A 14,034-nucleotide genomic window follows, 5' to 3' on the forward strand; every position below is an offset into this window, starting at 1 on the left:
ACTGATTTCTGGAAATTATACTGTGTTTCTAATGAAGTTAAAAATAAACTACTTGATATAAAAATCAAGCTACCTTGCACCTAAGAAGAATTTAGACAGTGGCTGGTTTAGGTTAACAATGTCTGGAGGGGTTTCATTCTCAAACTAGATCTGCCTCAAGAGTTCTTTGTTGTCCCAAGGTAATCCCTATCTATTCAGAGCAGTTCAAATCTGCTTGAAGTACACGAAATACTCCTAGACCCACTAAGAATTTCTCAACATGTAGGACCAGCTCAAATCCAAGGCAGAGCATAGTGATTATAACCATAGTAGCTTAGATGTACATGCAAACAGCAGATGATCAGGTTTAATTAACAACCAAAAAAATGCTTTACCAATATAGAACCTCACTGAAATTTAACATATATTTCGAGCGCCTCTAAACAAATGAAACCTGCCAACAAACATGGACAGACATGAGAACTGAGCCATAAAGAAGGCTGAGGGCTCAAGTTTTAATGCTTCACACTGTGGTGTTAGAGAAGACTCTTCAGAGTCCCTTGGACAGTAAGGAGAACCAACCAGTTAATCCTCTAGAGGAAATCAGTCCTGAATATTCACTGGAAGGATTGATGCTAAAGCTGAAGTTCTAATACTCTGGCCACCTGATGTGAAGAGCTGACTCACTGGAAAAGACCCTGATGCTGGGAAAGATGGAGGGCAGGAGGAGATGGGGGCGACAGAGGATGAGATGGCTGCATGGCATCACTGACTCAATGGACATGAGTTTGAGCAAACTCTGGGAGACAGTGAAGGACAGGGAAACCTAGAATGCTGAAGTCCGTGGGGTTGCAAAGAGTATGACACAGAGACTAAACAACAACAAACAAATTAAAAAATTTCATGGCAATTCTTTTTGGTAACACACACATGAACAAGCTGTTTTACTGGACCAAAAATAACATATACTGGTACTTTACAAGGCCACCTGCATAGTGATTACACAATGTATAAAATTGTGTAAAACTGAGACCAGAATTTTAAAGTTTCTTCTTTTTAAAGTATAATATATGCAACTTACTAAAATAAAAAGACTAAAAATAATATCAAACTTTGAGAAACAGAGGCATACTAATGCTACTGCATTTAGCATGGCCTTCCTTTATGCTTAAAAACTGCTTTAAGAAGTCAGTGGTTCTAACAATGAAAAATCGGAAAGAGAAGTTAAGAAAATAATCCTATTTACCACTACAACAAAAACAGTAAGATACCTAGGGAAAAACCTACCTAGAGACAAAAGAGCTGTATGCAGAATACTGGAAGACACTGATGAAAGAAATCAAAGATGACACGAACAGATGGGAAAATATACCATGTTTTTGGAAGAATCAATATTGTCAAAATGACTACACAACCCAAAGGAATCTACAGATTCAACGCAATCCCTATCAAATTACCAATGGTATTTTTCACAGAATTAGAACAAAAAATTTCACAGTTTGCATGGAAACACAAAAGACCCTGAATGGCCAAAGCAGTCTTGAGAAAGAAGAATGGAACTGGAGGAATCAACCTTCCTGACTTCAGAGTATACTGCAAAACTACAGTCATTAAGACAGAACAGGAGTGGCACAAAAACAGAAATACAGACCAATGGAACAAGACAGAAAGCCCCACCTTATTTTTTCACAAAGGAGGCAAGAATATACAATAGAGAAAAGACAACCTCTTCAATACAGGGTGCTGGGAAAACTGGACAGCTATCTGTAAAAGAATGAAACTAGAACACTTTATAAAACCGTACACAAAAATAAACTCAAAATGGATTAAAGACTTAAATATAAGGTCAAAACTATAAAGCTCTTAGAGGAAAACATAAGCAATACACTCTCTGACATACATCACAGCAAGATCCTCTTTGACTCACCTCATGAAGTAATGGAAATAAAAACAGAAGTAAACAAATGGGACTTAATTAAACTTAAAAGATTTTGCACAGCAAAGGAAACAATAAACAAGATTAAAAGACAACCGTCAGAAGGGGACAAAACAACTGCAAAGGAAATAATTGACAAAAGATTAATCTCCAAAATACCCAAGCAGCTCATGCACCTCAAAATCAGAAAAGCAAACAACCCAATCAAAAATGGGTAGAAGACCTAAACAGACATTTCTCCGAAGAAGACATACAGAAGGACAAACATGAACAGATACTCAATATCCCTCGCTATTAGAGAAACGCCAATCAAAACTACAATGACGTTATCACCTCACACTGGTTAGAACAGCCATCATTTTAAAAATCTACAAACAATAAATGCTGAAGAGGATGTGGAGAAAAGGGAACCCTCTTGCACTGCTGGTGGGGATGTAAACTGACACAGCCACTATGGAGAACAGCGTGGAGATTCCTTAAAACACTAGGAATAAAATTAACATATGACTCAACAACCCCACTACTGGAAATATACCCTAAGAAAACCATAACTGAAAGAGATGCATGTACCTCAATGTTTGCTGCAGCACTTTTTACAATAACTAGGACATGGAAGCAACCTAGATGTCCACTGACAGATAAATGGACACAGAAATTGTGGTACATACATACAATGGAATATGACTTAGCTATAAAAAAAGAATGCATTTGAGTCAGTCCTAATGAGGTAGATGAACCTGCAGCCTATTGTACAGTGAAATGAGTTAGAAACAGAAAGACAAATATTGTCTATTAATGCATGTGTATGGAATCTAGAAAGATGGTACTGATGAACCTAGGGCAGCAGTGGAGACGCAGATGGACACAGTGGGGGCAGGAGAGGGTGGGACGGACTGAGAGAGTGGCAGGAACCAAACACATTCCCATATGCAAAACAGACGGCAAGTGGGAATTTGCTGTGGGGCAGCGGCAGCCCACAAGATGCTGGACATGACTGAGTGACTAAGCTTGTGGACAGGGAGCTCAACCCAGTGCTTTCTGACCACCTAGGAGGGTGAGAAGGAGAAGGCAATGGCACCCCACTCCAGCACTCTTGCCTGGAAAATCCCATGGACGGAGGAGCCTGGTAGGCTGCAGTCCATGTGGTCGCGAGGAGTCAAGACACAACTGAGTGACTTCACTTTCACTTTTCACTTTCATGCATTGGAGAAGGAAATGGCAACCCACTCCAGTGTTCTTGCCTGGAGAATCCCAGAGACGGGGGAGCCTGGTGGGCTGCCGTCTATGGGGTCGCACAGAGTTGGACACGACTGAAGCGACTTAGCAGCAGCAGCAGCAGGAGGGTGAGAAATGGAAGGAAGGATTCAGAGGGAAGGGACGTATGTATACCTGTGGCTGATTCACGCTGATGTATGGCAGAAACCAGTAAAGTAATTCTAAAGTTTAAAAGTTTAAAAGAAATTGTTTTTAAGTCAGTGTTTTTCTTAAATTGACTGAACTAAAATCATATACAAATATTTCTGCTACAAAATAGCCCTGAAATATCTTCCAACGCATCCCCTCTCCCTTGGATATAAACCATATATAACGGGATGGCTATTACATAATCCATGCTTTGAGGTTGTTTCTTCAGAGTATATATACGTGGACACTTAAGAAATAAATGCTTCTCACAAAGGTGAACTCAGAAAACATAGCATGTATTCTGACTTCACTACTGCAGTCAAGTGCCATGTCAGTAGGTTTGTCAGTAGGTCAGGCAAAAAAAAAAAAGTGAGTTTATCTGGATATAACATAAAACAACGTATACACTGAAAAACGCAAGGTCTCCTGTGACAATGAAGATCAGTGACTCAATGACAATTCAAGAATCCCATAACCAAAGTAATGAACGATACAGGTACAGCAGGGACGAGCAGTGCAATTCTTTAACTGACTATTCTCTGACCGACTCTGCGACCCCATAGACGGCAGCCCACCAGGCTCCCCCGTCCCTGGGATTCTCCAGGCAAGAACACTGGAGTGGGTTGCCACTTCCTTCTCCAACGCATGAAAGTGAAGTCACTCAGCCGCTCAGTCATGTCCGACTCTTAGCGACCCCATGGACTGCAGCCCATCAGGCTCCTCCGTCCATGGGATTTTCCAGGCTAGAGTGCTGGAGTGGGGTACCATTGCCTTCTCCAACTCTGACAGAATGGAATAGCAAATGAGAAATGTATGAACAGAATGACTACAGTCATTTTAAACAATTACATGAAAAAAAAAAGTTAATGGAAAGAAAAACAAAGAAAATTTTTTTTAAAAAGGTCTAATCTACAAAATGGAAACATAAATTAATAAAACATACTGACAAGTAGGGTGTAAAACTGAAGATGTTCCCAGCAGAAAAGTTCTTGAGGAAAACCTCACCATTTTTGGCTATTTCTGCTATGACGTTAGCTACTTTGGCTGTGCAGGAGGACTGTGGAATCAACAGACTTGCAAACACTTGAAGTATTCCACTTCCTTGGATTTTTTCACTTGTTTCCATATCTGAAAGAGATACATACAAAGAGCTTCAGTGAACTTCTTCAACACTAACACTGACAATTACATCTACAGTAAATTCTTTAAGAATTTTCACCATCTATAGTAGAAATTATTTATTTATATTAAAATGCATGCATTTATATAAAATTATCTTCAGTTCCACAAGCTGCTTTTATCTTCAGTTTTTCCCTATGCAAAACACTTTTTAATACAATCTTTTGTAAACCTACAGTCAGATTACAAAGGAATCCTTTCTGAATATACCATTTGCATACCAGACTTACTTTTCAATGTTATTTCCAATCCTGTCTATTCAGAGTAGGAATGCTTTATTTTCTACTTCCCTTGAGTTTCCTAATAGTGTATTATTATATACATATAAATTCTATGACTTCCAATAATACTACAGCAATTAAAAGTGGCAATTAATTACATGTGCAAAAAAACTCACCTCATATCATTTTATATGGAGTGACAGAAGAGACTATTCAGTTCCATATGATTACCGTGTTTCTCACAAAACTTATTCAAAATACCACTAACGAAAAACGGAAGTAGTTTAGGCAGCAATAAGGCCATGGTATTCAGAATTCTGGCCTTCCCTGGTGGCTCAGCTGGTAAAGAATCCACCTGCAATGTGGGAGCTGGGTTCAATCCCTGGGTTGGGAAGATCCCCTGGAGAAGGGGAAAGGGTACCCACTCTAGTATTCCGGCCTGGAGAATTTCATGGACTATACAGTCTGTGGGGCTGCAAAGAGTCGGACACAACTGAGCAACTTTCACTTTCATTCTGAATTCTATACGGTTATATAGAAATTCAAAAGGCCTACTTCTTTTCTTTGTTTTCCATCTTTGTTAAACTACAAATGAAGAGCCTTTGCATGAAACCAAGCCACTTCATGTAAAAAAGTATGACCTATTAAGCAGTAACTGGAATGATGTACACCTGGAATAGTAACACCCGGAGCGATGATGGAAATAAAAGCTCAAGGAAACAAAATCTAAAATTACTATTTGACTTTGAACAGTGAAGAGGAATGCCAAGTGTTTAAAAATAGGAAGTTATAAGGCTCATTAAAACATTCTATTTAGGGAGCAATCCCAAGATGACGGAAGAATAAGACAGGGAAACCACTTTCTCCCCCGCGAATAGGTCAAAAGATCACCTGTATGTGGAGTAACTTTCACAAAACAACTTCTGAACACTGGCGGAGGACCCAGATACCAGAAAGGCAAACCAACCTCTTAAAAATGAAGGATCTGATCATGGGCTTGATGGCTCTCTTCCCTTTTGACTCTCCCTTTTCTTCCCCTAGTCACCTCTATTTCCCTCCTCTCTTCTTTATATGACTATGAATCTCTTTGGGTGTTCCTGGCTCTGGAAAGTCATTTCATCATTAACCTAGGGGTTTTGCCTTCTGTGCTGTATGGAGGGAAGACTCTTGATGTTACCATAAGAGAGGGACCAAACCCAAGAGGCAGGAGGTTCAACTCCAGAACTCTGGACCCATCACAGAACTCCTGACACTGGGGAACATTAATGACAAAAGCCCACCCAAAAGCCTCCCATACCTACCCTGAGACCAAGCTCCATCCAAGAGCCAGCAAACTCCCATGCAAGACACTCCATGCCAGGTTTCCAGCAAAACAGGAACACAACTCTGAACATTAAAATTAGACAGGCCATCCAAAGCTATATCAAACTCACAGACACCCCATTTGAATGTTGTTTCTATGTGTAGCTCCTCAATATCTTTTATAGCCTTTGAATACACATATAAATAAAAGAATTCTGAAGACTTCTTGTTAAGTAAATGACAGCTGCTGTGATCAATGGAGTAGGAAATCATTTTTAATAATTTGAGAAAGTCTAAAAAATAATTATTTCTTTATAGTAAGTGCTGATTGTTCAGCTCAATGTTTTTCAAACTGTGGGTCCCAATCCATTAAGAACCCTGAAATCGATTTGGTGAATAAGGACCAGCAATTCCTTAAAAAGAGAAATAGAATTAACAATATCTACAATAAAAGAATAGAAAAACTTTTTGTTCATGCATAGTAAGGTGAAACACTGAGTTACACATACATAAGTAACTGTATGTGCATGCTTACTGAATGCAAAATGCAGCCCTAATCATAGCTTCTGGTCAAAAAGTGAAACAGCAATGTTCTGTGCAACCCATGACTACCCAGGATTCTGGGTTAGAGAGCTTTAATATTCTTAACGTCATCAAGAGAAGCTAGAATTAACGGCTGAATCAATAGAAAAATCACATGGAAAAATTTGTAAAAATTGAAATTTGTAAAAATTCCATGGATTTATTATCTTAAAAACATTCCCTTGCAAATACTGTAGTTATGTGTATGTTTATCTATCCAGTACAAAAGATCAAGTAATCAGGATTAGTTAATGTTGAAACTCCATCCATGCATTTCCTTCTTCTACCATAGGCCTAGTAGACATTAAAGCAGCTAATACCATTTTGGTTTCTTACATTTTATGTTCTGTAATAAAAAGGATTATTTTGGAGATACTTTAAAACAACATTTTCTATTAGGTGAAGAAACAGAGGTCCAGAAAGATGAAGCAAATTTGTCTAAAGTCACCAATCATACTAATCTTAGAGCATAAGGAGCAAATTCAGACTCAACTACACTAACAACTCAACGTGTATCATCTGGCATCCACTGGTGCCATTCTTTACAACAGCAAACGTACTTAGCATAAATAAACGAAACTGTCTTTCTGTATGCTGTTACTCACTCATTTCTCACAATTCAGATTATTACAAATGTAGTTTGCATGATAAAATATAAACACAGCAGCTGTCCTTTCTTTCAGCAAGCCCATTTATAAAATACAATGTGCCTTTTCACTTTTGTTTCTGGGATTAAAAAATAAGTTTTCATGGTACCACCTGAAAATCTGACACCAAATTTCCATTAATTTATTTTTTTAAAGCAAGAAGTCAAAAGAAAAAATTTGCCACATTAAAATTCTTCCTTTTCTGACCACTGCTACCAAAAGATGTACAACCTTAGAACACTGGGGCACACTGCCCCAGGGGTCATGTCCCACCATCTGCCGGTGCTAGGATGACAGCAAGAATCTGGCATAAGGCATGAATCATGATTAGATGTGAGGCTGAGGCATTTGTGTGTGTGGAGGCGAGGAGTTAACTGCAAATCACCCATGCATGTCTCATTTTAACTATAACTAAAAGAATGGCTTAACATCAGAGCTGATGTCAGGGGCAAGGGGAATAAAAGAAAACAATACAAAACTCTTGCACTCTGATGGATTTCCATGGATTACAATCCAAAGTATTGGAAGGACAGTTGTAATACAATGAAGCAAGATTTGGGGATAGTATCTTTTTTAATACTATTGTCAGAGAAAATATAATCTGGTTTTTCATATAAATCTGACTTACCATTTAGAAAAACTGAAAAGGAGTTCTATTTAACTTGCTAGCATGTGGATTTCTATGTAGGTCTAGAATTTAAATGAAACAGCTGGGAATTATCTTCTTTCATCTGGCATGAAAACAAAGAGTCAAATACTGCTTCCTGTTAAACTGCCACTATCCAATAAATAATTATAAAGTTTCAGTCTCATTCCATATATGCTTTCTACACTGGCATTCTACTCCATATTACAGTGTGTATCTGTGAACTAAACATTTTTTCTGATATCTGTGAACATCCTTGAAATGATTTTAAGAGAGTCAGTGAGTGTGGTGTATGCAGGTCTAAATGAATGGCTTTCTGATTGCTTGCAAAAAAAAAAAAGAGCCGTGATCAGTTCTTAAAAAAAAAAAAAAGGCACACTTTTCATTATCTTTACCCAGACCACTACTGACACTGTAAATGCATTCCTTTTAAATGTTTGCAGGAATCAATCCAACTTCCCCCCTTCACATTTAGGTGCAGCCATAAAAACGTTTGAGTATGTCTACAAATTACAGCTGGCAGTCCTTGAATTTTGAAGGACCCAGACACGAAGGGCAACTGCTTCTCTAGAATAATATCTGTGGGAGCCACAGCCATTATAGCGGCCTTGCAGTTGTGCAGGCACTCATTCTGGTCTCTGCAGCCGTATGTTCAGACTCCGCCTGACCTCCCGAGGGCAAAAATGCAGCTTTGTTATGAAATTGCCAGAGTCAGAAAGAAAAAAAACAACCACCAGGCAATAGGGTCAGAGAAGCTTGAAAGAAAAGTAAATCAAGAAGCTGGGCTACAATGCTATAGGGAGAGGAGAAGCTAAAGCACAACTCATGTCTCAGGGCGAAAGCCAGCAGAAGGCAGGAGCAGGTGGAGTGGGAAGGACTCACAACTGAAGAGACGGCCGGAGAAAGGCTCAAGTTCCCAACAAAGCTGCCAAGTAAATACACTGAAATAATGGCATTATAGTTATATATCAAGAGGAGGTTTTCAGGTATGCTACTATCATAAGTTGCATTTATGATGTTACGTTAGCATCTGCTTTCATGAGGATAAATTAACGAAAAGCATTTGATAACCAATTTACAGTAAACTCCAAGACAGAAAAACAAAAATAAAGACTGTTATTACTACGACTCTACTAGATTAAAAATGTACTTGGATTAGATTCACAGTATTGTTTACTTCTAGTTATAAGAACAATAGGAAACTGTTAGTTTCATTTACATGTCCAAGGATTCTTGTGACTGACTGTGAAGAGAAGACTCGGATTTGGAATTGACAGCAAGGACCAGGAACATGACTCAAGGGCCATGTGTATCCTTGTCTCTGGGGAACTATTTATTTCTCAAGGGAAAGACTTTTAGAATAAGGTATAACAAGAGACCTGGCCCCGTGCCTGAGAAATCTGATTCAAATGCAAGGCTTCATTTACTACTACACAGACAAATCCCAAATTCTCTCTCCCTTTATCCAACTAAAACAAAGCATGTGCACTTGGATATGGAATAAATACCTCAAGTTCAACATTCCTCAAATCAATTCTCCTCTTTCGTTTCCTTTCATTTTATTCTCCATAGCAGTTCATGGCAGGGAACCCGGCTAAGCCAGAAGCCCAAGAAGGATTATAAAATATTCTCTTTTAATAAATGCCTTTCTACCACCCACGTTAATCAGAGTGTAAGTTCCATAGATCCCATCTGATTAGCATCTTTTGCATCTATTCTTTACTTGTTAAATTCATGTTACTTCCAGTTCTCAATTCTGACCTTTATTAAATGCAACAGCCTCCTCAAGAGTCTCCCTAACTCTAGCCTCCCTCCATCTGTCATCTACCCTGACTGCAGAATAAGCTTCTGGAAATACAAATTTTATGTCACTCCCCTACTTTAAATCTTTAAATGATTGTCTGTAACTTTTAAAGCACATCCATGATATTTTCCAACTATATCTCCTGATACTCCTCCACTGATATACTATATTCTTGTCACACTAAATTACTTATAGAGATCCAAATTAACCATTTCATTTCATATCTTCTTACTACTTCCCTCTCTGAAATGCCACTCACCCCATGACTTTAATTCCTACACACAGGCATAAGTGTCCTCATTTAAAGGTACCTGATTGAAAGCTCTTCGATCTTTTTAAAGATACTATCACAAAAATTCATTTTTAAAAATAGCTATGTGACATAGGCATGATAGATTGTTTCCTTCATACTACAAATAAGGTCATATGATTATACTGGAAAAGTAACAACAAACCAGTTTTTCTGATACCTAATCCAGTGCTCTTCCTACCACAAATGTTAATTTAGAAGACACAGAGTACTAACAACACCTTGACCAGATTCGCCAAGGTATTATGTGATAAATATTTTTATTTAACATATTTTGCAGCAATAAGAATTAAAGTAAAACAACTGAGTGAGAAAGGGATGCACAGTATTTTGAGACAGATAAACTGACTCAGTGGTTGAAGGAGAGAAAGGGAACTGTGTACAGAAAAATTGAAACAGATTTAAAATAAGATTTAAAACACATAAGAAGAATATGCTTGGTATAAGAAGATGAAAGGGCTTGACAAATAAGAAATTAGTGTTTCTGAAAGAAAATGGAAGTACATGATGGGGAGGAGTTACAAAATGCTCTTTCTTTCACTGATGAGAACTTTTTCCTCCCCAACATGGATTTTAAGCAAATAAAAGGAATATGAAATGCAGGAGAGAAAAGGATAGATACAGTCATGAAAAGAAAGAGGGTAGAACAAAGACCTATTCGTACAATGACTCACCAACAGAGGTTTTACTAAAAGATTAAGTTGAGAGAGTCATTTTATAAAATTACAATAAACGATTTTTGACAGTCTTGCAGTCATTTCAATTCCAGAGATAATGTAAGCTGTGGGAGTTGGAGAAGTTATGTGTTTGGAAATCATCACTAGAATAAGTAGGGAGATCTGCTAGTTTTAACTATTTTCTTTAAAGTTATCACTAACTAGGTCAAAAGTGGTTACTAAAAATTGAGCTATATAGTTAAAAAATGGAAGATATTTACTGAGAAAGTATATATGAAGAGGGACAATACTAATGAATGTGGTAAAAGCAGAGTATATAACTAGAACTGTTCAACTACAATTTCAGAGTGATTACTGAAAATATGGTCCCTAAAAATAAAGTAAATGTGGATTCCTTTACTTCCTACTAAGAGAATAAGGATACTGTATAGTGAAACTAAGAGAATAAGGACACTGTATTGTGAAACACAGTGAAGGAATCTTTTCAGTAGAAGATCCACCTCCATCCTCTGGTGAAATACCTTGAAGAACAATACAAAGTCTTCATTGATGGGCTCAGTGACATTACAAAAAGAGACCCCAGAGAGATGCCTTGCTTTTTCCACCATGTGAGGTTCTAGTGAAGACAGCCGTCTATGAAACAGAAAGCAAGCCCTCACCAAAATCTTCTGGTGTCTTGGTCTTGGACTTACCAGTCACCACAACTGTGAGAAATGCCACCCAGTCTAGGCTATTTTATTACAAAGACCCAAGTGGGCTAAGACACAGAGCATCAAAGTCCTTTCATAATTTGACCCCTATTCCCTTCCCAATTATCATCTCTAGCCCCTTCCCTGAATGGATCCTTTTGGCTACTTCAGTCACTCAGTCACGTCTGACCTTTGTGACCCCATGAATCGCAGCACACCAGGCTTCCCTGTCCATCATCAACTCCCGGAGTTCACTCAAACTCACGTCCATCGAGTAGGTGATGCCATCCAGCCATCTCATCCTCTGCCGTCCCCTTCTTCTCCTGCCCCCAACCCCTCCCAGCAAGAGGGTCTTTTCCAGTGAGTCAACTCTTCACATGAGGTGGCCAAAGTATTGGAGCTTCAGCTTCAGCATCAGTCCTTTCAGCATCAGTCCTTCCAAAGAACACCCAGGACTGATCTCCTTTAGAATGGACTGGTTGGATCTCCTTGCAGTCCAAGGGACTCTCAAGAGTCTTCTGCAACACCACACTTCAAAAGCATCAATTCTTCGGCACTCAGCTTTCTTCACAGTCCAACTCTCACATCCATACATGACCACTGGAAAAACCATAGCCTTGACTACACGGACCTTTGTTGGCAAAGTAACATCTCTGCTTTTCAATATACTATCTAGGCTGGTCATAACTTTCCTTCCAAGGAGTAAGTGTCTTTTCATTCCATGGCTGCAGTCACCATCTGAAGTGATTTGGGAGCCCCCAAAAATAAAGTCTGACACTGTTTCCACTGTTTCCCCATCTATTTCCCATGAAGTGATGGGACCAGATGCCATGATCTTAGTTTTCTGAATGTTGAGCTTTAAGCTAACTTTTTCACTCTCCTCTTTCACTTTCATCAAGAGGCTTTTCAGTTCCTCTTCACTTTCTGCCATAAGGGTGGTGCCATCTGCATATCTGAGGTTATTGATATTTGTCCAGGCATCTTGATTCCAGCTTGTGCTTCTTCCAGCCCAGCGTTTCTCATGATGTTCTCTGCATACAAGTTCAGTTTCTGTTTGAACTAGGTTTCTTCCCTGTGAAATTGTACATGTGGCTTCCGCTGCTTGGGATGTTCTTCCCATAGTCCTTGTGCCCTCACGTTACCTAGGTAAATACACTACATTTTCAAAATCCAGCACTCCCTGTTCCTGCTTAATCAAATCCACCTCTCTCTCCCAATATTCACACAATGCTGTCATTGTTTCCAAGGTGTCAGATATTGGTAGCTGAAGACTTGGAGTAGACGAGATTACCCACAGATGACGTATTTTTACTGAGTCCCTACTATATTGGCAGTATAAGCTAGAGGAAACAAATCATAGCCTCAGTGAGCTGTCTAGTGAGAGAAAGAGAGATGTAAATAAATTATCACAATTCAATGTGACTGATACCACCATGGAAGTTACATACAATGTATAACGGGCAGCAATCACAGCTCCATGAAGACCATGGAAATTTCCATAAATAAGGTTAACATTTAGGCTGTTTTGAAATCAATAAAGCATGTTCTCAGCAGAAAAAGGAGAAAAATATATTCTATAAAGAAGGAATATGAAAAACCACTACCAGCTAAGGCTAATAACCCTAAATTTTAATAGCATCATTCTGTACCACTGAGTGTTTTTTTTCTTTTTTTTTTTGCCAGCTGCTAGAGGCTACCAAAAATGAGAAATGGGAAAGGTAGATAGGTGATACTATCAAAGGTTTAGGAAAAGGCAGGTGAAAGGAGAAAAATAAGAGAATATACCAATGCAACACCTACTTATCCATCAGAACCTAGGTGAAATGTTTATCTCTGTGACACTTTGAAAGACTCTGATAACTATGAATTGAGTCCAATTCTCTGAACACTTTGTAATCAACTCTATATAATGTGTTACACTGTATTAAAACTTATCTATTACTTGCCTATTCAATCTCTCCAGGGCAAGGTACCAACTAATGCATGGTGGGACCCAATTAATGCTAGTTGAATAGAACTGTCCAGTCTTTAAGGAATATATACTGAATAAAAAAGACATACACAATTAATATACACTGAAATAAGTTCAACTAAAGGGATGTATTTCAATGTATATTAATTAGTCAAACTTAATGTGTTTTTATATGCCTTTTTTATTCAGTTATAAACTCCTTGAAGTTTGACTAAAGGGATGTTTCTGGGCTTCCTTGGTGTTCAGTAGTAAAAAATCCTCCTGCCAATGCTAGAGATGTGGATGTGATCTCTGGGCGAAGATCCCCTAGAGAAGAAAATGACAAACCACTCCAGTGTTCCTGCCTGGAGAATCCCCATGGACAAAGGAGCATGGTGGGCTATAGTTCCTGGGGTTGCAGAAGAGTAGGACACTATTTAGTGACTAAGCAACAAAAAAGGGAAGTATAAGCTGTCACAGAACACCAAAGGTGGAGTAGGCGAGTTTTTATTAATGTCCTAGTTGATAACTTCATGTTTAAGATGAGTATTTATTAATGTTGTAGAAGTTCTAATTACTTTTAACAGAAAAGAGGACTGAGCTTATAAAGACTGTCTTGTATTTTAAGAATTCTCTCATGAAGAACAGACATTTTGTTTTTAGTAGAATCACCAATCACTAGCTCCTGCAGGGACTAAACTTTTCAC

At 38.5% G+C, this 14,034-nt stretch overlaps 1 protein-coding gene across 2 annotated transcripts in view; it reads right to left on the bottom strand.

The window, feature by feature from the left end:
* RAP1GDS1 (Rap1 GTPase-GDP dissociation stimulator 1) overlaps positions 1-14,034 on the bottom strand; it is a 156,505-nt gene that overhangs the window by 80,990 nt on the left and 61,481 nt on the right. For both annotated transcript variants that reach the window (XM_068974817.1, XM_068974816.1), the window contains exon 3: positions 4,325-4,447. In XM_068974817.1, the coding sequence (XP_068830918.1) occupies positions 4,325-4,447 (123 nt within the window). The remainder of the gene's footprint in view (positions 1-4,324; positions 4,448-14,034) is intronic.

Source organism: Capricornis sumatraensis, chromosome 7, assembly GCF_032405125.1.
Source record: "Capricornis sumatraensis isolate serow.1 chromosome 7, serow.2, whole genome shotgun sequence".
In the NCBI taxonomy this organism is placed as follows: Eukaryota; Metazoa; Chordata; class Mammalia; order Artiodactyla; family Bovidae; genus Capricornis; species Capricornis sumatraensis.